The 25,979-nt window shown below is 37.6% G+C and overlaps 1 protein-coding gene across 1 annotated transcript; it reads left to right on the top strand.

Moving 5' to 3' along the window:
• CDC27 (cell division cycle 27) lies at nucleotides 1-25,357 on the top strand (the record flags this gene model as incomplete). The annotated part of the gene is made up of 18 exons (XM_085309930.1): nucleotides 1-91; nucleotides 3,243-3,390; nucleotides 5,475-5,600; nucleotides 6,387-6,484; nucleotides 7,018-7,172; nucleotides 7,285-7,499; nucleotides 8,203-8,317; nucleotides 11,968-12,083; nucleotides 12,571-12,670; nucleotides 13,301-13,508; nucleotides 14,342-14,514; nucleotides 15,923-16,075; nucleotides 17,384-17,592; nucleotides 18,274-18,391; nucleotides 19,152-19,280; nucleotides 20,780-20,854; nucleotides 21,024-21,204; nucleotides 22,392-25,357. Coding segments are annotated over 18 exons (2,493 nt in total), but the record flags the coding sequence as incomplete, so codon positions are not given.
• Between the last annotated feature and the right edge of the window lie 622 nt (nucleotides 25,358-25,979).

Genomic DNA, 25,979 nt, shown 5'->3' with positions numbered 1-25,979 from the left:
TTTCTTGTCTTACAGGCTGCTATATGGCAAGCGCTTAACCACTATGCTTACCGCGATGCAGTGTTCCTTGCAGAAAGACTATATGCAGAAGGTGTGTACTTTGCAAAAGTGAGGTTGATGTTTTTCAATTTTGATTTAGGATTTTAAGTCTCTGATGTTAGACTTAATTTTTCAATCTAAATGTTTTTGTTTTTACAATAAAACCACCTTTTGCAGGAAAAGAAAAATTAGGCTTGGAGTCAAGTGCTTAAGTGTGATGTTCACAGTGGTCTGTTATGGTGTCAGATGTGGGGGAGTTGTGGGGTTTTGGGGGGTGTTTTTTAGGTTACCTTAAGATTACTTTTTTTTTTCCCCAGGGGGACTTGAGGATAGATGTAGTACACAACTTGTATAAACTTTCTTGGTATTGTAAGCTAGCTTCACCAGTAATCCTGTTATCATATGTTGATTGGTGTGATACCTGAATGAAAGTCTTGTGATGAGACATATGTATGAAGTAGAATTGAGGTAGTTAGAGTGAGAACGTAAGATGGAATAGATGCCTCCAATTCTATTCTTGTTAATTGTTACTTCATTGTAATGCTGCCAGATCTATGATGTGTCTTGGGTAGTAAGCAGGCAGCACTAACAGAAATCTCTACTTTTCCCTGGTCTTTCAAAGACTATTTTCTTGTGTTCTAGTTTTTTTTCTTATCTCTTTCTCTATGGCTTCAGATAAGCTTTTTTTTTTTTTTTCCCTACTCCTTTCTACATGATACTGATACTCAGCTTTTCTTTTTTTCCTTTCTATTTTGAAAGATATTATCCCCTAATCACTAACATGGAAAATAATACCTTAAGTTGAAAAATACGCATTTTAATTTTTTTCATGGTCTAAACATGCTAAACAAAATTTGAGCTTACAACACTGAAGTATTTCATCTGTTTCATACTCTAAGTCTTATACAACTAAATATTTCACTTTCAACAATATGTGGCCTGATGTGGCCATAATATACTACTTAACACTGGAAGCACACATTTAACTTTTGAGAAGTAAGGACTTTCTTCCTCTTGCCTTGGCAAGATCACCCAAGAAATGTGGGATCTTCCATCTGGTGCTCAAACGTGTAGAATATTATGGGAGTCTTAGGGTTGCCATCAAGGTGTATATAAAGGAAGTAGTTTTTAGGGATGACGTCTTTACGGTGAATACAGTGCGTTGTGAGATACAGGAAAATGCTAGAAGGAAATTACCAAGGCTGTAGAAACAAAGAGAATCCCCTTTTTACCAAAGCCAGGAGAAAGTACATGGCCTGATTATACTAATGTTATCTTTGGAGTGTAATACTCCACCAGAATACTTAAGCTTTTTTTGTGTTTTCTCAGCACTGCTATCCACCAAAGTGCAATTGCTTGGTTTATGTAATTAATTACTAACAAAACATACGATCTCTGGTTAAAATAAGTAATTGTACTGCAGAGCAGAAGCTACTGAACCTGAATACAGTGATTCTATAATGGCCATGAAAATTTTCCCCTGAAAAGAATTTTTTTTTGTCCACCTGCATTTAGTGTCTTTGTGGGAACATGTGGCTTCATAGTTTTTCAAGGATTCTTGAAGTGTGTTACTGTGAAGTGTGTTTGTAGATTAAAAAAAATTTGATTTAACAAACCAACTCTTATTTTTGATTGATTTAAATTTTTTCTTTTATTTAAATGCAAAATTTAGTTAGCTTTCAATATAGCAAAAGACTTGAGCAAGCTACCTGAATGACTTTTGTACAACATATTTCATATAGAGATTTTTCTGAGGAGTCCTACATAGCTAGATGAAGAAGCATCATAATTATATGGTGTTTTTAATAATTCCATCTGCGTGCTAGTGCATTCTGAAAAGCATACATTAATGTTCATTTTGAAGTTGTAAATTGCTTGCCTTCATAGGCAGCCTTTCTTTGAAGTAAAATAGCTTATTGCATGTCAGTAGTTTGAGAATAACTTTTAGGAAGTAGGGAATAGGGTAAAACACCATAGCTGTATGTAATCACCAAAAGACATGACAGTATTTCACACAATCCCTAGCTTAACAGTAGAATTAACATATCAGTATGGTTCTCTGGCATTTTAATTTCCAGGTTCCAGTTGTGCAGTAAGGTTTTAAAGTTGCTTCAGTGGTTAGCTGCTGTCTGTCACTTATGCTGTAATCACAAATAAGATCAGCAAGTCTGATCTTAGTCTTAAATAGGAGGCCAAGTCAAGTTCTTTGAATATGTCAGGTACTGCAGTGGAACATCCTCTTACTGCCATGGAAGAAATGTTGAAATAGACTCGATCAAACCTAAGTACTTTCGGGTTTTGTCAAAGAGAAATGCTTCCCTCTTGATTACTCTAGCTTTCAGTTTAGGTAGAGATTATTCTTCCTGAAGATGACTGCTTCATTCAGAATTTAGAAACCTGTCAGGGCTAAGCTTGGAGAGGATTTCCAGGAGAACTTGTCCTTATCACCACTTCCTTACATAAATAAAGCATCTGAATGGTAATATTAAGCCATGTGCCCAAAGAAATGAATGGGGTAGACAGCAAAAGGACTAGATTTAATGTTAGAGGTAGAGGTGACTAGAAATTGATCTGCTTTAGTAGTCATTAAAATCATAAAATTTGCTTTAATAAGTCACTTAAAAATGTAGAGTCAAGATTTTTCAGGAAAAATAACAGAAGTAAAGTAGAAATGGAAGGCCATTTGAAATTGGGATTAAAGTTGTTAATTAAGCTACTTTGGCTGAAATTGATCCTCTCTGCTTAAAAATTCTGTTGCTTACTGACGGACAGTGCTGTGCCAGTGTTTCTGCACTGCTCAAGCCAATGCAAAGTGTTACTAGGAAATGTTTTGTGGTAATATTCTGAGCCAAGTCTTGCTGTGGCTAACAAGTTGTTAAAGTACTCTGTTGTAACGGGAATAACAGCTTCACTTTGCTTGACTTGCTGTTATTTTAACAACAAGTTGGCAAGTCGCATCTTTTGACTACCCAATCTAAATGATCAAAGTTCTCTTGCAACAGTAGATGTTAAAAGTTGGTCTGACTATACAAGAAAATGGCATGTTGAAATTTACCCTATGCTGGAGGAAATACATTTCAATCCTAAACTCAGGTACTTGGGTTTTTGCATCTTATAGTTAGCTGTCTGTTACCCCTAGATTGCTTGTATCAAAATGCTTTTTAAAAAAAATGATTGTTTTTCTCCTTTTTGTTGTTTTTTAGTACATTCAGAAGAAGCACTGTTTTTATTGGCAACATGTTACTACCGCTCAGGAAAGGCATATAAAGCATATAGGCTTTTAAAGGGACATAGCTGTACTACTCCACAGTGTAAATACCTGCTTGCAAAATGTTGTGTTGACCTCAGCAAGTAAGTAAACCCTTTATGTTATGTACCAGTGTTGCAAATGCTTTTTGTTTGTTTGTGCTTCTCTTGGAAGCTGTCATGTTGCATAAACTAGTAATTCATTAGTCCTTCAAATCTAAGGATTATTATAAGTACTTCATTTTGCTTTCAGATATGGACCTAATGAACATTAGCCCATATTGCAGAAACCTCTAAAAGGTATTGAATAACTTACAAAGGAGTTATCAAACTCTGTAGGGGGAGAAAAGTTGATGCTGAGAAGAGTGAATGAGACCAATCTGAGAAGTGTTTGTTTTGATTTTGTGTATCTGATACTTTTTTTTTTTTCCTCCTAATTGTTATCTTGACTTATTTCATCAAGTGTTTCTAGTGTGAATTTAACAGGCCAGTAGCCATAAAACATTAAACTTCCTTCTCTTTGCCTGTTACTTACTAATGGAGTTAAAAATGACATACAGAAAAACCGTGAGTCCACACCCAAAGATATATGCTGTTTTCACCATCAAAATCAACTGTAAGAGGGACATAGCAGTGTCAAGGGATCTTGCTTGTTCTCTGGAGTCTAACAGCAAGTACATCTAAATTACATTGTTCAAACTACAGACCCTAATACTGTGAGAGTTTGGTAATGAGAGTATTTCATGTCTATGTAGACTCTTCAAGCTTTTTAAAGCTGAAATGTGGACACAATGTATGGCTGAGATGCAGAAGTGGATGAGGGTGCAAGGGATTTAAATTAAAAAAAAAATATTCAAAAAATTTGAAATACCGTGAGGTTCTTCCCAGAATTGTAAATCTTTCTCTATCAAAGAGCTTGTTGTTAAGAAGTTGCCTTCTTTCAGCAACAAAAAAATTAACTCCTTAAGAATAGGAAATAGGTGGAGTTTGATGCAGTATGATGTGATTTGTTTTGCAGTATTTGTGATCCTACCCACAACATGTAATCAAAATGCAGGTCATCTTTGAGAGGTAGCAGGAAAATCTTTAAATCCTACCCCCCCCCCCCCAAAAAAAAAAAAAAAGTCCTTTGACATCTTTGGAATATTGGGGATATCTTGACTTATTGGGTTTCTTTTGATGGTATTTTAACACTTTTGGAGTTACTAGGATACAGGTTTCTCTGCAGCTTTTTCTTTTGAGATGGAAATCATGTTAATGCTCTATTTGGAAAAGTCCCTGTGGAATAAGTTTGAAACTGGTCATTCTCTTTCTCCTGCTTACAAAGTCTGGTGTGTGTATAGCTTCTGAACAGATTTCATTTAGAAGTGTGAGATTTAAATATACATATATTTTCTTTAGAAGTTGTTAAATTTAACTGCCACTGGCATTAATTTAGTTACATCTGTATAAATGTGCTCATGTACCTTATTCTTCTCATGGGAATGGTCTATACTGACAGAAGCATCTACATACCAGTGTAACTTCACATGGAGGGGAGAAAAGGAGATGATTTGTTCATGCAGGTTGCTGTTTGAAATGCCAGAAAATTTTCTACCTTCCCCTCAAAAAAGGCTGTTAAAATAATTTTCAAGCTTGATAGTGTGACGCATCCCAAGTGAGCAGCGTTGCTCGCTGCAGGTAGAGTAGATATAAGCAAAGCCTCTCTTCTCCTTTTTGAGCTCTTCTCTTGTAAAAACCAAGGCATTAAAATATAAAGTTTGTGCCATATCCAAGTACTGGATCTGAAGAACTGAGTGCATGGAACCTTGCAGGATGCATTTGTCACCTGATTTGACTTGATTTCCTAATTGTGGCCTTAGCTTGTTACTAGTAGCCCTTCAAAAATGAAGGGGCTAGAGGATTTCTCTTGCAAAAATCATCTTACATTACGTGTTTCTGTTTTTAGAGTAGTGTGATTGGTTACTCCCACAGCCCAGCAGAGATCTTCAGTCTCAGATTGTTGCATCCATCCATGTTACTGAAAGAAACAATCACTAAAACTCACTTTTTTAGGAGCTAGTTTGGACACTATTTGAAACTTCAACACTGACAATGCATTTCTGTTTTTGTTTGCAGCAGGGTGAAAACACTGGACTACCAATACTGTGAGCCTTGTAACCCCTTTAAACCTCTTGTTTTTTAAAAAGGCTCGCAGAAGGAGAGCAGATCTTGTCTGGTGGAGTGTTGAATAAACAGAAAAGCCATGATGATATTGTTACGGAGTTTGGAGACTCTGCATGCTTTACACTCTCCTTACTGGGACATGTCTATTGGTAAAGTTGCTTTTCTTTTGTCTGTTTAAAGCATGCACTTTGATTTCACTAAAGCAAACCTTAGCTAAGAAACTTTTAGTCACCACTAGGTTCAGCTTTCTCTGGGTTACAAAACTTGAACAACTTCAGAGTATAATAGATGCAGGTAGATTATTATGGAAGCTGAGTAACATGGAACGCAAGCATAGTTTGTTTTTCAGAGCTTTTGAGTGCTTGAAAATATAAAGACTTCTTTTCCAGGCTAAGCATGCAACCCAAAAGTAACTTTTAATAATTTGGGGCTTGTTCTGCATTCTTTAAGTGAAACTCTTAAGGTCTATTCCTCAGTGTTACCATTTCAATTTCCTGTATCTGTTCTAAAGATTAATAGCTCTGTTCTTCAAATTAAAGTTTTTTTTCAGGAGTTTACTAATGCCTGTCAGAAAAACTTTACGTATGTGAAGTGTTTTGCTGTTGCTTAGAGACGAGAAAAGTTTTCGTAAATGTGAACAGAGATTAATTTGTATAGCAATAGAGGATTTATTGGATTTTTTTTTTCTTTTTGTAGTATACACTAGCATTTAGGTACGGTAATTTTAGGGGGACTGTAAATCTAAATGACTTTCATCTGCCTCTACGTACTTCAGATAACTTAAACAGCTCTATATTGCTGTGTTTCTGAGGCTTAAAAAGTTAGGAATGTTGTTGTGGTTCTGAATGTGTTTTTGTTTTTAGCTCTACTGGAAAGCTATCTTGAACAAAAGTGCTGTTCTTATGTTTCCCTTAACTGTTGCATTATTTTTGCAGCAAGACGGACCGGCTTGCCAAAGGATCAGAATGTTACCAAAAGAGCCTTAGTTTGAATCCTTTCCTCTGGTCCCCTTTTGAATCGCTATGTGAAATTGGTAAGTCTGCAGAACTGCTTCCCTAGTGAAGGTGTTCTATGTTCCTGTGTATGTCAAGTTTTCTGTTTTACTATCTCCTCATGGGAAGGTTTATTTTTACTTATGTCAAGAACTTGTAAGAAAAATGCCCGTGGTATTGTTTCGGGGAGCCATAATGGATTATAAATAGTTTGCTTGTCGTTAGAGCTGTCTGACTTTCTTCAATTTTCACTGTGTAAATAAGCATTACCGAAACAGTTTTACATTTTTGTATTTAACAGTACCACTTGTTTTCTAACCTACAGTTAGTAGATCCTTAGGAACCACAGACTGCTTCTGAGAATAACTTTAAAAAGCAAGTGTTACTAATAAAACTGATTGCCCAGTTAGCAGTGGAAGAACATTACTGATTTAGTGTAAGGGAGTTTAAAAATAATGAAAAGAAAACACACTCGTTTTAAAATATTTTATTTACTGTCCTCCTCATTTCAAGTCTCGTCTTCAGCATGTAGACTCAGGAATAACTCTAGTTAAATCTCCTTCCAATCTTACAGGTGAAAAACCAGACCCTGACCAAACATTTAAATTAACATCTTTACAAAACTTCAGCAGCTGCCTGCCTAACACTTGCACAACAGTGGTATCTAATCACAACATATCCCACAGACAGTCTGAGACTGTTCTTATGGAAACGCCACAAGACACAATTGTAAGTTTTGCTAAAATTTTGGGAGATTTAAAGCAGTCTTCACAGTTTAAATGAATAATACTAATTAGAAACTACACTGCAAGAATATCTTACAGCTGTCTTCCATTTTCAGGAGTTGAACAGACTCAACTTAGAATCCTCCAATTCAAAATATTCTTCCCTGAACACGGATTCCTCCATGTCTTACATTGACTCAGCTGTAATTTCACCAGATGCTGTCCCTCTTGGATCAGGAACTGCCATATTGTCTAAACAGGCTCAAAATAAACCAAAAACTGGGCGGAGTTTGCTCGGGGGACCTGCAGCTTTGAGCCCCCTAACTCCAAGGTAAGGCCTTGAGATGGACCTTCTTTGTAATTAACTCTACTGTTGATATTGTTTGTGATATGAAACAGGAGAGATGCATTTCCAAATACAATGTGCGGCTGTACGGCACAAGCCATATTGATAATGTATTGTAAGTAATGCTGCTGAAGTAAAATTTAGATAACTTCAGTGACTGCTCTCTACTCTATTTCTTAAAGAAGCCATTGGTATTCTGTGATTAGAAGAGAGGAACTGATTGAGGATGTTGCTTGTTGCAGCATTCACACTAGAAAAGTCTTTGAAGGAATGAGGTTTCTCTTCTGAAATAAACTGTTTAATGTGGAAAACTGCTCTAAGAGCTTTTCTGGAAGAATAGCTGTCTTCTGAAAAGAACAGTTAAATATATTCTTTCCTATATAGTGTCTTATTTAAAGAAACTGCACTGGTACAAACCATAACTTATTTGGGCTGTTCTTGTATTAGTTATTATGCAGACAGGCTAAGAATGTTTTGTATCTTTAAAATTTTAGGAATAAGAATATTTTCTACCAAAGCATCTTTTTTTGTACAGGAAAATAAATGAAAAGTAAGATATTAGAGGGTTAACATCAGTCAGTGGGCTAGTTCTGAAATATAGCTCATTGCCTGGGTCTCTACTTTAACCACAGAATTGGTCCAATTCTCATAGTCTAATACTCTGACATTTCAACTTTATTTTATAAAGCTTTGGAATCTTGCCACTAGAAACTCCAAGCCCTGGTGATGGATCGTATTTGCAAAACTACACAAACTCTTCTTCTGTGATTGATGTGCCATCTACAGGAGCACCTTCAAAGAAGGTATTTTGCATTGCAATTATTGTTTTGCCTGATTTCTGTATTGCTATATAATTTAAAGGAAAAGCCCGTAATATAAATAAACAAACCTTGAGTGTGAGCTGGATTGTGCTGACAGCAAGGAGAACCCAATTTGTCCATTAATTACAAACTTATTTTTGAAATACAACTTGGCTCCATGAGCAACTGGTTACAGCCTCTTTTAGTCATGGAAATGCTCTTGGTTAATTCAGTGGCAATTTATGTATGTATACTATGGAGAATAAAATTTCTGTTCTTACTAACAATTATGTAATGCAGCAAAATAAGGTAGTGTTTACCCGCTTACAAATACAGGTTAGCAAGGTTGAGTTCCTTTTTAATAAGAAGTCTTATGAACTAAATAAGGCAGTATTTTTTTTTAAAAAAAATCCACTCCGTCTCAAGCAAAGATACCAACCTTCTAAGTATTTTCAGTTTATCATGTCACTTTCTTTGGATAGAAAAAAAGAGGGAGATTGGTTTTTGTAATCAAGTTTCATAAAGGTAAGCAATAAGCTTCTCTTGCTCATAAAGATAAGCCCCAAGTAAAATATTCTGCTAAGAGATTGGGCCTTCCTGGTCTCTCTATGTACAGCTGGCCTATTGTGGATGTTTAGTACTAAATTGCGTTCTCCCTAATCCATTGCCTCTTGGAGGAGGTGCATGAGAGCGTGCATGTCCCCCCACAAACATTGCAATCTTGCATTTTAATTGTGGGGTTTAGAGCAGGGTGTTTGTCCTTCTTGAAGTCAGAAGACATGTTAATTCTTCCCACTTTCCTGTGGCATTTGAGAGTGAGGAGTCATAGCTACTTTTTGTCCTCTCCAGTGCACGGGTGCGTGCAGATTGCCTGATTGGAGTCGCTAAGCAGGCGTAAGAGGCAACCTGAGGCAAGTGCTATAAGTTCTATCCATCTGCAATCAGAGAGAATGGACTAGCAGTTACGACTCTTTAAATTACAAAGCCTTCACAACTATTGTGTGTGCAGGGTGGAGTCTGAAGGCAGTCAGAACTTGAAGCTGGCTTTTCTTTTTTTATTTTAATATTCTCAAGAATGACTCTAAACAATATTAGAAGCAAGAGTGAGCGGAAACTCAACTTCTTGCATGTAGTTCTTAAATTCTGATTTGTGGACCAGTGTAATCAAAATATTACTGGTCATCCATGAGAGCTGACTGATACAATGGTGCTGTTTCAGTTGGCTAAACCTTGTTTAGAAGAAACTAAAAAAAAAAAAACTACTTTTTTTACTTTGTAAGCAACTGCCATAGTTGTCATAGTGATAATGAGAGGTGGAATGTTGATGACAGTTGAAAAACCATTTGTTCCTTGCAAAAACAAAAAAACCTGAGGATATTTCCATATATTTTTAGTAACTTCAGAAGTTGCACAAAGGGATGCTAGTGTTCTATAGGCAGCTGACTTTTAAAAGCTCAACACGAATAATAGTATTAAAGTTCTACTTTTTGAGGAATTCAACCTTTACCAGAATAAAAGCTGTCAGGCAGATAACATCAACTCTTTTGGAAGGGAGGGAGTCTTCTCAAGCCTGTGCCTGGGAACTCTGGAATCTTGTTGCACAAGCCATTAAGCTATCCTGTCTTCAGGCATCTCATTACTAGCACCTTTACTTTTTTTTTCTTTATGGACTTTTTTGCCTTTGCTGTGTTGGGGCTTCTGGAGGACTGTTTTAGCACAGTGCAGCATGCATTGTGTGGCTGATCCAGCTCCCAACATTTGGTTGCTCAGGACTAACCATTTTTGCTCAACATCCTTGAAAAGTGCTGGCTTGTGATTGATTGTGCACAGATAGAAAGGCTCTCTGAGGTAACGCTTTGGCTGTCGTGCTGTAAGGATAGCATGTTTCAGACAGTGTATTAATTATTGAGAATCTGTGTAAAATTGTAAATGAAATGGCAAAGCGTAACTTTCCAGTGTAGTACTCACTTGCTTTTGCTGCATAGTCTAGTCAGATTTTTTTAGTCTTACCTGTGTGCCACATGATAGATGAAGAACTTCAAGAGATGAAGTTATACTTGCTGCTTTTCTGTTGCTTTGCCAGGTACGGCACAAGAGTACCTAGGGTAAATTTTACTAATCCACGCGTATATGTTCTACCTAGCCGTATCCAGATGGCTGCATAAGCAAACTATTAAACACATTGTAATAAATAGCTTAGAATTCTGCACCGTGCTCCAATGTAAATAATTACTTGGCCAGTTTTGTTTCTGCTCTTCAAATTACCAAGTTAGAGAAGGTTTAGTGTAGCTGTGGCTAGAACGTGCATGACTTACGGGGGGCAGTTTCCTAGGAAACCTTTACATAAATGAATGAAACGTTAGGATGGATCTGAAGGTTTCCTATCTGAGTGGGCAGGCATGCTTGCTGGCTGCCTAAAATGTCCTCCGGTACCAAATAAATTGACAGAGAAGGGCAGGACAGTCAAATAATCCATAAACTAGTATTGCTTGTGTTGTCATGCATCTCACTTGTGGGTTTCTCGTGTCTCGGGGAACTCTTCCAAATGGACGTCATAAGCTGAATGTTATGGTGCCTGGTGGAAGCAAGAGAAGGTGTTTTAAGCTTTCTTTAAAATGAAGAAAAAAACCTGTCCTTTGAATCCTTTATAGGAGGTCTATGCACCAGACTCTGAATTTTTATCCAAATTTGTTCAGTAGGACTTGGATTCCCAGTCAAGTTATCACAACTCTAAGTTTCTACACGAAAGGGGAGCCAGGGTAGACATCAAAATGTGCATTTTTACTCACAGAAGATAGAACGTAAGACAATGTTGCGGTGCTAAATCACATGCTTGTAGCCTGTGACCAAAAAAAATTTCACGAACAATGTGGCTTGTAACTTCTAAAGAAAGCACAATTAATCTAAGCAGTGCTTTCTTGCATTTGTAGGCCAAAAAGAAAAAGCCCTTATGGATGCTTACTGGTCAACTGACATGCAGAATTTGCTGTCCTGTGTTAACTTGGCTGTAGGTCTCTGTTCTCTTTAATATGCTGCATTATGCAGATCCCTTCCTAATGAAGGTTATTTCTGTACTTCTTCAAAGGTTCATGCAGTAGTGACTTGACTTGTGAAATACTGATTTATACTGTGAACAGTTATGCTAACCGAGCAGTTGAAATTATCATGAAATCTTCAGGGCAGCGACTGCTTCGGAAGTTGTACTGTAAGGACTTTTGTGAGGTGTTAATGGTGAATAGCTTCTGGATATGGTTGTAACACAGTAATTCAAAAATGCTTTTTCCCTGGTTGTTCCTTTGTACAACTTTCTCCCAGTAGAGAAGGAATTTTAAATCCAGTATCTTCTAATTCCTTTTATTCTTGCAGAAACACTTAATATATAGTTTCTTCTTACCACTAGATGGAGAGATTTTTTACCTTCCAAATAATGAGCATGAAGTTTTCATAAATTTGGTGTTACGGGTATTGTACAAGCAGAATGAGAAATACTTTTGATGGATGATTCTGGAAAAAAAAAATCTTGTATTGAAATAATCTCTATTTCTTCTTTGTGTAGTGTTTGATAGGCAGAAGAGATTTGGTTAAGAGATTATAACAGACTGAGACTTCTTAGGGATGTAATAACAAACCTGTAGAAACTTTGTGTTATACAGGCTGTCACCAGGATAAGCCAAGCTGGAACAAAATCTGTCTTCTCACAAAGCGGAAATAGCCGGGAAGTCACTCCAGTCCTTGTTGCACAAACGCAGAGCTCTGGCCCACAGACAAGGTAGGAAAAAAATACTTATCTTAGTATACTACCTGTTGCATTTTCTTTTTGAATAATTTGGCTTTTTTTATCCTTTTTTTGAATGTTTCTACAGCATTCCTTTTCAGATTAGGAAGGAGTGTGGATGTGTGTGAGGGTGATTTGGAGATTTTTGGGGAGTTGCTGGTTTTTTTTTTTTTTTTTTTTTTTTTTTTTTTTTTTTTTTTNTTTGTAGTAAAAACCTCTATGGATAAGGTGGAACCTTGTGCACAGTTGTTGGTTTATTTTTAAATCTCCTTTGCAGTTAAACCATTTCATTGGTAAATGGTAAAGGAACTCAAAGAAAATTCTACTCATATTCTTAATGCAGCAGATTTTTTCCCATCTTGTTGAGATGGGAATACCTGCACTGTAGTGCTTGAGCATTTTTGTTTAAAACAAGTGTAAAAGCTATTTTTATTGAAGGTGGAACTGAGAAATTTAGTTTTAATATGCCACTTATTTTCAGTACAACACCTCAGGTATTGAGCCCAACAATTGCTGCTCCCCCAAATGCACTGCCTCGGAGAAGCTCTCGCCTATTTACTAGTGATAGCTCTACAACAAAGGTAACAAACTTTGTGCATTTTGCGAACTTGTGGGTTTTTTCTTACCCATGCCACTGTACTAACTAATAACTTCTCTGTATGCGTAGCAATTCTAGAGCTTAAGAACTGGCTCTATAATGAGCAGAGATTATGAAATACCTGTATTATAACATATCATGACATCATGGTATGTTGTTTTTCAGCTCTCAGGAGTGCTCAACTAAAAGAGTAGGAAGAAAAGTGTCTTAAACAAAAAATATGTGCTAGGATGACAAATGCAGTGGTTCTGCTAGCTGTCAACCCATTTGATAAAGGGACTGTGTTTTCCAGGTATATTTATTGAAAAAAATCACTTGGGGCAGACTTTTCTCCAAAAACAACTTACTGATTTCAGTTCTGTTACTCAAATGGAAAAGAATACCAAAACGCAGTACTCATGGACCATACATAGGAGATGTGAACATTTGCCACTTTACACTAAAGGTTTAGCTGTTCTTTTTAGTTACTAGGCATCTATATGCTTATGTTTAAAGTGGTTGGGCACTTTTGTTAAAGCTGCAAACATACATACGTTACTTCACAATTCATTTGCAAGTTTAGTAATCAGAATTTAAAGTTCTTACGTATGTAACTTATTCTTCTTGCTTTCAGGAAAATAGCAAAAAATTAAAAATGAAGTTTCCACCTAAGATTCCAAACAGAAAAACAAAAAGTAAAACAAATAAAGGAGGAATAACTCAACCAAACATAAATGACAGTCTGGAAATTACCAAACTGGAGTCTTCCATCATTTCAGAAGGGAAAATTTCTACTGTCACTCCACAGATTCAAGCTTTTACGCTACAGAAAGCAGCAGCAGGTCTGTTTGAATGTTATCAAAAGGTGGTAGAGTCAAGCAAGCTACGTAATCTAAAAATGTAAACCTACATTTTTGAGATTTAATGAAAAAAATGTTGGTTTGCTCCAGTCTTACTTTTTTGTTGTTCTGGTTAGCCCATAGCTACCACCTCTGTAGAATTATGAAGCTTGGTGAATTAAGTATCTTCCAGTTCACTTACAGTGAACAGGGGAGGAAGTAATAAGAAGTTACTACTTGTAACCAGATATATCTTGCAGGCTGTGGTCCTTCTTAGTGATTAATATTAAAATATTGTTAGGCAAGATCCTTGGAAACTAAGTCAAAGGAGCTATATGTAATTGAGTCTTACTCTCTCTAAATTGAGTTTATATAGTCTTTTTCTCCCTTCCTATATCCCATTTATCTAAAAACAGTCTTTATCTAGGTTGTCAGAAAATCCTAGACAAACTGCCAGTTTCTTTCTTTTGACTCGATAAAGTTTCCAGGCAGCAAGAAGATATCTCCATGGATACCAGACGTGTGGAAACTCTGTTCAGACCTAACAAAATGTTTGAATCATTGCTGTAGATGTAAAATGCTACTTGCTCTGAACTTTGGAGTTTCCCTGTTTGAGTGTTTTGTTGATGGCTTAAAGTCAGTATGCAATTTCCATTACAAGGGCTGATGTTCAGAACATTATGCCTAAATTAGGAGTATATAAACTGTTCTTAGGAGCCCGTTGAATGTTTCTTGTAAGAGAATTCAAGAGCAGCAATGAACAGCTGCTGGGATTAGCAGTTTCAAGTCTCAGCATACTTTTTCCATTTTTACTTACTGCCTTTTTTTTTTCCTAGAAGGTTTGATGAGCCTTCTTCGTGACATGGGGAAAGGTTATTTAGCCTTGTGTTCATACAACTGTAAAGAAGCGATAAATATTTTAAGCCATTTACCATCTCACCACTACAACACTGGTTGGGTACTGTGCCAAATTGGGAGAGCTTACTTTGAACTTGCAGAATATATGCAGGTAGGAACAATATGTAGTTTGTTTGTTTCTATACTTTTTTCAATTTTATTTTGCTTAACTTTTTACAAAATCTGTGGGCTTTCTCAACTGTGAGCTTTTGTGGCTTTCACAGATAGCTGCATAAGCATTTGGTTTGAATAGTAAAGTTATGCCTGGAATGGATTTAAGATCTCGAACCTGGATCAGTAGTCATTCTGCTTTCCTGAAGAGGCTATCTTACGTGTTAGGTCTTTTTAATGTTTGTTTCCTCTTGCATGCAATCACAGGGCTGTCCCCCTTGGCTCTCCCTCTTCACACACAGCTGTGCTGAAGCAACTGTTTGTACTGCAATGTCATAAATTAAGTCACTGAAACAATTTGGGTTCTAAAACAAAAAACCTAACTCCTTTCCACTGTTTTCGGTTAACGCAGATCACTTCAATGACCTAGTTTCCTTTGTAGCCTCAGAAATGAGTGCTTTGGCACAGCTGAGGTGATGTCTGTGTGGTTCACAAACAAAAGTTGAACAGCTAAGGGTATCTAGCAGTTTAACTCTTACTACTGTTGTCCTGATGACTGATGTGCTCATTCTCTACAGACAGGTTTCCTTAGAAGTTTCTAAAACATTTCTTTACTTGCTATGAACAGGAGATAAATATGATAGGTTTCAGGAGTGTTTAAGTTGCGCACAAAATCTGATCAGAAATGGAGCATCACTTACCTTATTTAGCTTTTTTTGTGTGTAGTTTCTTTTGAAAACAGGCTACAGACCCAAATAACTTCCTAAAGCTAGTCATCTTTCTTTGCTGCTTTGAGTGTTGTAACCTGTACAAGGAACTCAAGTTCGTGAAATAGATTTCTCTATCAGAAGTACTTCTGAAGCCCTATTCCGTGCACTGTCATGTGTGTATACCCCTGTTCTCATCTCTGCACTGTCAGTGTTCACTACTGTGATTCTCATGTCTTTTTTCTCTACTTAACATGTGCTACAGTGTTGGAGGGGTTTAGCACTCGATGTGAATACAATACTTGAAGTCTGTTAGAATGGCTAATAAACATAATTGGCCTGTACACATAGATAGGCTAAATGTTTTTCTTATTTTTTGCTGATAGCTTTTTCTGCCTTGCTTGTGCACTGCAATAAAGACGGTGTAATCTGAGCCTACCAGTTGGGAAAGCTGGCTGGATTTCTGCCTGCCATAGCTAGATGTGGGGTAGTCACTCCTTCATTTGAAGAGGAAGTTCATACCAAATACCACAAGAAGTTCAAGAAAATACCACAGGACCACAGTAGTTCTACCTAGTATACTTATTTACAAAGCAAAGAGAATGCTCAGTTTGGATGTATGGTGCTTCCAGTGTTGACCTATGTGTTCTACTTTGAGTTGATTTTTTTTTTTTTTTTTAAACCCTGATTTTCTGTTCTTAGGCTGAAAGGATATTCTCAGAAGTAAGGAGGATTGAAAACTACAGAGTAGAAGGCATGGAGATCTATTCCACCACGCTGTGGCATCTGCAGAAGGATGTTGCCCTTTCAGTTCTATCAAAGGATTTGACAGACATGGACAAAAACTCACCAGAGGTATAAAATGCTGTTACGTTGAATGGGAAGAGAGTAACTGTATGTGGCAAGATCAATGATTCAGAACAAAACTCAATTCCAATCTAGTTCAAGAGTGTTCTCACATGAGAACTGCACGGTAAAACTGGAGAGGGAGGTGGCAGGATTGCTTGTTGTACTGGTGAGGTCTGAAATGGCCTCTTAGAAGCTACTTGGCACAGGTTGAAACCTCTTATGTTAATGGTTATTTAAATTTGCATTGGCACTATTCATCCAGGGAGGCCAAGGATCAGTCAGTCACTCCTATTGCATGGGGTGTTACCTAATTGATTTGAGAACTGCAGATCGTTTCCTGTTCTGCTACTGCTGGCGTCTCATGATAAGGAATCCTGTACCACTTCTTAATTGCTTTAGTTAATTCACTGGCGCTCAAAACATAGCCTAAATTTCTTTGACATAAAAACGTGCAATATTGTGTTCAAAAAGGCCATTGAACGAAAGGGTGTGTGGCAGTACAAAGAAATGATATACGAAGTCAGGCGTCTTTTAATGAGTGCTGCAGTATGAGTAATAAAGATATGTCTCTTTATAAATGTTTGCTTTAACCTAGTTGAGGAAGCTAGGTTCTAGTGGGGTTTGTTGTTGGAAGAGAATCCTGTTCTCTTCTTATTAGCTCGTCTACTAGCAAAAAGAAGCAAACCTTTGAAGCAGCTGGTCTGTAATGTGCAGCAAGATAGTGTGGAGACAAGAATGCAGATGCTAATGTGAGCAGTGGAGAACAGTTGTGGGGACTGACAATGATGCTGGCAATTTGGGAATGCGAGGGACCACAGGCTGCGATGTCCTTACGATCTTTATGTTGGTTGCTGAGCGGGTGGGAGAGGAGGTTGCTGCTGTAATTGTCACGCTGCAAATTTCAAACTTGTCAAATGGAGGTAGCTGGAGAGTGAAGGAGAATGTACTGCCCCCACCCCTTCATTTTTCCTAGGGTTTAAGATGTTTATTTCTTGTGTTTAAAGTATTTAATTGGTGTGAGCTTGTGGGGGTGCCCTTGGATTCTTTACCTCTGTTTCAGTTTATCTAGTTATAAGGTGTGTGCAGCCTTACCTGCCTCACAGGAGCAAGATCTAACTACATTTTTATCCTTATTTTTTTTTAATCTAGGAGAAAGGTGTCTGTCTCTCGTGCTCTGCTTAAATAGTTGGTGTTTTATCCTAGCAACAGCAGATATGTAGTCTTATGTAAATCCATATAGGGAAGATCAGCTCAAACTCTGGCACCGTTAGCTTGTAAAAAGGGACTGTGTAGTGACTTTGCTGTTTTTACTAGGCATGGTGTGCTGCAGGAAACTGTTTCAGCTTGCAACGAGAGCATGACATTGCAATCAAGTTCTTCCAGAGAGCCATTCAAGTTGATCCAAACTATGCTTATGCATACACCCTGTTGGGGCATGAATTTGTGTTAACAGAAGAACTAGACAAAGCATTAGCTTGTTTTAGAAATGCAATCAGAGTCAACCCTAGACACTATAATGCATGGTAAGTTTTTTGCCTCATCCCCCTTCCATTGCATGTGATGCAGAAGTTCTTCTGGAGAAATATCTTACTGATGCTGCCACTGCTGGCATTTCCCTAGCACTCCTCTGTCTAAGAAGAGAGCATAGTTCTTCCTGCAGAAGATGTGGGCCTGATATTTATGAATCACTTACTGCCACAGTGGGGGGGTGGAAGTGGAGCTTTTCTGATTTTCCTCAGATCTTCGTGGCTGCATTATTCCAGCAATTTTGTTCTTTTATGTAGAACTCTTAGTGCATCTAGTTCTTTAATTTTCCCTCCCAGATGGTGAGATGAGAGAGAAGTATTCTTTCATACCTCAGGATATAATGTTTATCGTACTGCTTTAGATATTTTTTTTGTCAGAAAAAGCTGTAAAAGTTGGACCTGCTAGTGTAAATCACTTAAACTTTGAGAGGTTTATATGTGCCTTTTACTTTTGTTTGTAGCTGTTTAGCCACTCTATCTATGTATCAGATATTAGTTCTTCAAACTATGCAATTGAACAAAAAATAACTTTAGTTATAGCTTTCTCTCATAAGAGAAAGTTCATACCCTTGACTGAGTGGTGAGTCTGTAGAACATTTGTCAGGTCATGTTTACTGACAAAGGCTAGTTGATGATTAGAAGCAGTTTTATTTAACAGAATTGTTTTTGTGCTTGCAGGTATGGGTTGGGTATGATTTATTACAAACAGGAAAAATTCAGTCTAGCAGAAATGCATTTCCAGAAAGCACTTGATATCAATCCTCAGAGCTCAGTCTTATTGTGTCACATTGGAGTAGTAAGTAGATTGTGCTTAATTCTATGCTTGTTATGTTTTAATCTGCTTCTGTACTTTGTGTTTGCAAGGGAAAAGTCATATTGTGAACTTTCTTTTTTTTTTCTAATTACAAATTCAAAGTACCAATAGCGCTTAAGATTCTCCAGTATGAATGAATAACCACAGGATTAATGTATAGGAAGAGAAACACCCTCTTCCCCTAAATTACTTTTAGTTGCCAATGAAGTTGTAAACCATCAAGTTGTAGTGACAGTTACTTCAACCAGCGTCAGTTCAATTGAACTTATGCAGCTGTCTGAAAAGTTGGTCATTTATCCATCTGCCCCTGCAGGACTTAGGATAACAGTAGCAACGCTCTAGGGAGTGCTGGCTTATGAAGTTGTGGTGCAGTTCTCAAATGTTAATGATAGTGACGTAAGGTTGCAAGTGTGGTGGATAGCTACCTGCTGGCATTCATTTGCCTGTTGCATGGCAGCAAAGCATGTCAGATTCTACAGGGGTAGTTGAGTTAACTTTTGACCAGGAATTAACGGATTTCTGTCATCCGTTGGATGGAGAGTGTTGAGGGGGCAGAAAGGAAGCAGGCAAGGGGCAAACTCTCTTCTTTGTAAGAAAACTTACTTTCTTAAGGCTTGTTCTGGAATTAGAGAAATACTGCTTTCAAAGGAACAGATTATCAGTAAATGTAGCCAAATGAATTTGTAGTTGTCTGGCAGATCAATTGTTATTTTCTCTTTTAAGATTGTCCTCTCTCTAATAGGTTCAGCATGCACTGAAAAAATCTGAAAAGGCTTTGGATACTCTAAACAAAGCTATTAACATTGACCCTAAGAACCCACTATGCAAATTCCATAGAGCTTCTGTATTATTTGCAAATGAAAAATACAAGGTAAGTTTTTGGTACATGGACAGCTCTAATTCATCTTTAAAATGCTGTAACTGAATGAGGATGCATTGGTAGCTAAACACTAATGCGTTAGTGTTGGTACTGTCAGGGCTTGCAGCGTGAGCGGAAGAGCCCAGGACATCTACCTCTTGTAAAGAGATTATGTAAAGCATTTGCTCTGACAAGTACCTTCTTCATGGAAGAAACAACGTTAAATTTTTTTGATTGTCAGGGGGCAGTTGTCTCAGGTGACTTTATTTTGTTTTAATCTGACTGACCCTAGAAAAAGAAAGAGTGGAAAATTGTTACAGCTGTCACTGAGGTATGGCTATGGAACATGTGATATACCAGATTACTAAAACTGGCTCAGTGAACTGCCCTATTAAGCAATTACACCAATAAAAACCTGCTATTTCAAAGGCTGTATTATCTTGTAAATAAGGGAAAGGTGAACAACTTTTGAACAGTCCTTGACTTGTATCCTGTTTAGAAAAAATGGAGATCTTTCTCACAGTCTCTTCCCAGTGACTCTTGTCCTCTACCCTGTTTGTCTTGGCCACAGAATGCAAGCCACAGTGTGGCTTTTGAAAACTTGCTTCAAAAAAGTGCATATACATGTAAAGGAGAAACTTTATTTAGGACTTGTTTTGAAAATTCATAACTAAACCAATTAAATACAAGCTGTAGTAAGGCTGAGGACTTAATGAAGTATCTATTTGTAGATTGTTTCTAAAAATGAAAAGTAGAAGATAGACAAAAGATTAAATAAAAGAGCAAGAAAAGAAAATTTGTTCTTTATCATACCTAATTCCTTCCTTAAAAGACAAAATAAAACTTACTGAAATCTGACTCTTATTTCTTATACTTGAGTCTTTGCAACAGTCCTCAGTGTCTGTTTAACTTCCATTCTGTAATACTGACACTGCCCATGCTCTTGCCAGAGATGGGCTGGGGTGATGACAGGTTTCACTAAATCTTTTAGGCATTTAAAGCCTAAAAGAATATATATGGAAACTACTTATAAAAGTCCACAGCTAAGTATCCAGAACCAGAACCTATCAAAAGCATAGGCTTGACAGCAGCATGTCCAGGCAAAACTAATCAGTATTCTTACCTTTTCAGAAGCACAGTGGTCGCTGTAAACACATTGTCAACTTCTTGCGTCTTACACCTTACTGTACGCTGTCTTGTGGGAGAGGAGCGGCATTTTGTGTGTCGGATGTCTTTAATGTTTTTGTAGGAGACCAAAGCCAAGTGTACTTGCTCTGTTTCAATAAAAAAATGGGTTAAAATAGGCTATTAGTCTTTAAAAAAAGAAACTACTGTAAAAGGAAGTTTAGATACTTGTTATGAAATTGTATGGTTGCTCTTAATGGGAGTATACTGTATGGAAATGTCAGGTCTTTTGTTTGTCACATTATCAGTAAATCATAGTTTAAGGATGCCATAGCTAGTTGCAGGCTGCTAGCTTATATTTGCTAACTTTTTTTCTTCCTTTTCAGTCTGCTTTACAAGAACTTGAAGAACTGAAACAGATTGTTCCCAAAGAGTCTCTTGTTTACTTTTTAATAGGAAAGGTAGGTAAATTCTTGGAAACTTAATTGTGATCATAAGCCCCTTGTTCCCCTTTGCAGAAATGTAGGCCTAATCTAAGGCTACCTAACCAATTGTGGCTTGGTATGTTTGTTGCCTGAACTTTCAAGTAGCAACTTCATACAAGTATAGCATTTTATGCTTTTATTTTAGGTTTATAAAAAACTAGGTCAAACTCATTTGGCCCTAATGAATTTCTCATGGGCAATGGACTTAGATCCCAAAGGAGCCAACAACCAGATCAAAGAGGCCATTGATAAACGTTACCTTCCAGATGATGAGGAACCAATAACTCAAGAAGAGCAGATCAGTGAATGTTATCCGTACGAATCAGGTTGGTATTTTCACCTCCTGGTCATTCAAGGAGATGTTTCCTCTTACGTGTCAGCTAGTGCTCATGTGTACTACCAACCTGCCTGCTCAGCAAGTAAGATCTCCAGAGGTTCTGTATTCAGAAGTTAGATCCTCTTGCAGGAAGCATGAAATGGATTGTGAGATTTCTTTAGCATCTGTAAATGTTACATCTGCAGGGACTCAGTCTTTAAGGGATGGGACAGAAATTTATTAATGAATACTGTAAATTTGCACAAACCGTGGTTAATCACACAAAACATGGTTGGTTAATAGCTTTTTATGAGACTAAAATGTTCGTAGAGCCCCAAATACTCTACCACAAAAGCATCAAATCATTCAAGTAAACCGAATCGTGTAAAATTAAATTGGTTTTAGAGTCTTTGTCAGAAGTTAAACAGCGTTGGCCAAAAATACTCAGTGGTCTGCTAAACATCAAAAGTAGCTTTCAAAGAAAGTCACAGAAGCAACTTCATTTGAAACAAGAGTAAATAAACACTCCCAAATATACTCCTTGGGAATAATCTACAAAAGGAATAGCAAAGATTTCTCCTCTTTTTCTGACTTTTCGTGTTTAAGTTTTGGAAGCCTGGGTAAACGTGTATATTGACCTCTTTGAAGCCAACTAGAAAGAGATAGTGATAGAAAATAAACACTAATAAGCAATTTAATAAGCTTCTGGGGGGAAAAAAAAACTTCATTTTCTTCTTTGGGAGGAGAGAATTAGCAGAAGTATACTAACTTCTAGAATGTTAAATCTTCACCTGAAGAAAACATTTTGCTGCTGTGTATCATGTTGACTTTATTGGTTCTGTTTATGGTGTGCTTTTTAATACTAGAAAATAGAGCCTGCATTGCATTACCCAAAGTATCAGACTTTCTCTCCCCACTATTTGGTTGGACTAATCTAGAATGCTGTGGGTTGCTGGGGATGAGCATGGTTCTGTCCAGAAGATGGAGACAGAGTACTTGAGCCTCTGAACAAGACCTAAGTCACTGAGCAGTAAAAGGAGCAGGAGGGGGGGAAACAAAACAAAACAAACTTTAATATGTCTGATAAGCAGAACTGAAATAAAACAATATTCTTATTATGCAGGAGTTGTGTAAGAAGTTTTGTAACAAAGCTGTCCAGCACTGTTTGACTCTTTTGTTATGTTTTTTTCTTACAAGTTGGCACAGACGAATCCCAAGAGAGCAGCATGACAGATGCAGATGACACACAGCTCCATGCAGTTGAAAGTGATGAATTTTAACCTCCAGAAGCCAGTATCTGGGCTTGAGGGTGTGACTTGGTACTGTTGTGTTCTCCCTTTCCTTTGCATCCTGGGTCTTCACATCACTGAGCCAGCACTGAGCCAGTGTTATTCTCCACTGACACCATGAGTACACCACTCAGACTGAAACTGTACGCAGAATTAATGGCAGAGCAATATTCAGCTGCTACTGAGTCTGACCAGTTGGCTCTTACACACTTATGAAAATGACTGAGGAGGAAATGCTATTTTTGGACTCCCCTTTGCTGGAAGAATATCATGGAAGAAAGACTTGTGGTTTGCTGTAATGGAGCCAGTAGATGTGGGGATAGTGCTAATGAAGCAGTGTCTTGTTCTTTTTCAAGAAATATGTCTTAGTTTGGTTCTTTCTTGGTAAGCAGAGTGCTCAACTTCATTTCTGAGTTCAAGGACAGTGTTGACAAATGCAGGCTGTTAAAGACTTTTGCGTATTGTAGTGTAACTTAAATGCCAGGGAATGTAAATGACCTTAAAGCTGCAGTGTCTTCAAGTGAACAAATATAATGCACATGCTCAGCACTGGGAGTGTGTCAGACTATATGAAATATCCAGTGTCCCTACTTAGAGGGCAAACTTGCAGGAGTGTAAACGTAGCGGGAGAATCGCATTGCAGAATCACAGCTTTCACAGAATGCTTTCCATGTTCTAACCAAGAATTAATTTATTCATCTAGTTTCTAAAATGTCAGTGTTTACTTTGTACTTCAAACAAAAGTCAGCAACATGTTGCTTTGTTTTTCGTATACCCCTTGATTTGTTCTCATTCTAAGAATAAAAGTTAAAGGGAAAATCAAGAGGAAAAATGTAGATAGAACGGTAATGTGGAAACATCAAATCTTTAATCCACAATGATTGCGTGTTTCTAGTTAAACAAACTTGGAAGACCATGGAAGCCTTAATACAATCAGAACCTTACAGTCAAATTCATCAAATATTTTCTCTAAGATAGTATCCTTTTTAAAACTGTTTTGTAAAGCGTGGTCTGAGCAGGATGCAAACATGTGCAATTACCCTTCTCTCTTGTGCTCCTTTTTTTTTTTTTTTTTCCCTCTCCTCTTTCTTAGCTGTTCTTTTAAGATTCTCAGAGTACATTCTCACTCCAGGAATTTTATACCCTTTTCCTCTCCACAGAAGCGGTTTCTGTGAGAAGAAAGCTACACGGTGTTAAGGAGTCCAACATGATCTCTCTGTAGCATTCTGCAGCAATGACTGGTGCCCTTTATGCAGTGATGATAAAGAAAGTGTATGATATAAGCAGTTTTAAAGAGCAATTTATGCATAATAAATTGGGAATGATATAAATTTCATAGCAACATATTTGTTGTGATCAGTCTTAATTTTTTTATGTATATTGTTTTTTAGGGGGTCCTCTAGTTACCTTTAGGACTTTTTTTTTTTTTTTTAATTGTGTCCTTGTCTGTGTCTTCTGTCACACCACCTCTCTGGCTGTGAACTGCGTGGACACCTCTTTCTCATGAAAAATAATCCACAAGTGCTGTGCAAGAATCTTTCTTTTTTTCTTTGAAGCAGGAGGATAAGCAGTGAAAAATAGGCTTAAACTCTCCTAATAGTGTGAAAAATCTAAAAATCCGAGGAATGATAATATATAAAGGAACTTTGTGCCTCTGCCATATGCTTCAGATCAGCCTGTGTCTGGAAGGTGGATGAATTGCCTGGAAAATCATGGAGTGTTTCAGCTGACCCGAGTGTACTGAATCTTGCAAGGCTTGTTGTGGTGATGGATGGGCTGGGGTGATTCTTTTTCTTGAGTCCTCCCTGAAGAGACTGCCAGGGTTCCTGTTTCCCGAGAGCTCAACTGCATCTGTAACGAAGTCCATACATAGTGCTTGTGAGTTACCCGTATTTGTAGTTACCTTATTTTCCCATCCAGCCTCAGCATATGCATCCAGCTTCCACCTGCGTTCCTCCCAGTAAGGTCTCCTCAAGGATGAGTTACTAAGAAGCACCTAAGGTCTAGAGGCAGCATTTACCGTGAATGCCACTAATTAACGTGTTAATTGGCTGCCTTTTTGTTCCCAACACTTAGGTTTTATAAGAAAAAAAAAAGGGGGGGGGGTCTTTTCCATCTACCTGGGAGCTAGAAAACTCTCATTTGGAGCCAGCGGGGGTTTGTCATTGTATGTAGAGATAACACTGAGCACTTCTAGTCCCCAAAATTGCCCCCCCTTTTTTTCTTTTCAGTTTTAAAAAGAGCAGATGCTACTCTCATGACTCTTTTCAAAACAAACACTGCTTGTTTAACTGGGGACCAGAGATCTAGGAAACTAGGTGGGGTTTTTTCCCTTTTATTTTGTTCTTTGAAAGTTGTGAACCATTGTGGCATAATTTTTCTAATAGCCTGGAAAGAGCTCTTTATTCAGATGGGATTTTAGAAGGATACTCATGTTACCCTGAAGATTTAATACTCAAAAATTGTACCTTAAGATTTTTTCCAGTAATTTCAAGTAATACTTAGACCATGCTGCTATTTTACCTTTGAAACAGATACCCCAAATCAATATTAATAAAATTTTGCTCTCTTTGAAGAGGGGTGAGGAGAAGAAGGGCAAGCATAAAGGCACTCTGACAGCCAGGTTAGAGCAAGTGTGTTTGCTGAAAAGAATTAGGGAACTGTCATTTTATTACAACAAAAATATGGAAAAATGCGAAGTGTGGGTGTGGTGTGTACTATTTGCATTGAAACAATGTTGTCTTTTTTTTTTTTGCTTTTTCTGACTTTTTATTTCAAAAATTGTACAGTCTTAGAAAAAAAAGTCTTTTCTGTTAATATATTTGCAATTCATTAAAGGATGTGGAAAATCCAAATAAACTACTTTTAAAAGCAGGCTTATAACCAGGTCATTTGGTTTAGCATTGGAATTCATCCTTAAGGAGAGGGATGAATCACGCGGGGCTTGGAAGGAAGCACCGTGGCACCGTGCAGTGACTGCGCACAGCCGAGCTGGAGGGAGGAGTAAGGACGCAGCCTCTGGGTGTGCGGGGTCCGTCTTCTGTCCTGCGCTAGCGGCTGCTCTTTGGCTCATCCTTGCAGCCCGCTTAGCTGGAAGCCTGTAATACGGATTCACGGGTAGCACCATCTTCATAGAATCTCTTGACATGAATTCCTTTGACAGCAGTTTATTCCTTTTAGTTAAAGGAAATTACAAGTGAAGTATACACTTAAAGTCATGTTTTTTAGCTGGGACAATTAAACTTGAATTGTTATTAGTAACTAAGCGGCAAAAAATGGGTTCTTAGGAGGCTTTTAGCCATGTAGTAGCATATCCCACTGTCCTTTTACCAGGCATGTGCTTTGATCAAGACAGAAGGAAGCTTCACCTCTGCTGCACAGCAGTGCTCCTCTAGACAACGGTGAAAACGCACTCAAACTTCTGAGAGCTCTGAGGGGATCTAATTTAACCTCATCTTCTCCAGTGAGAGCTGCTACCTGTCCTTCACTGAACCTG

The sequence above is a fragment of the Rhea americana genome, unplaced genomic scaffold (genome assembly GCF_003343005.1).
Source record: "Rhea americana isolate MKP2758 unplaced genomic scaffold, rheAme1 scaffold_308, whole genome shotgun sequence".
NCBI classification, from domain to species: Eukaryota; Metazoa; Chordata; class Aves; order Rheiformes; family Rheidae; genus Rhea; species Rhea americana.
The sequence above is the reverse complement of the archived record's forward strand: the minus strand, read 5'-3'. Positions and strand labels throughout refer to the sequence as shown.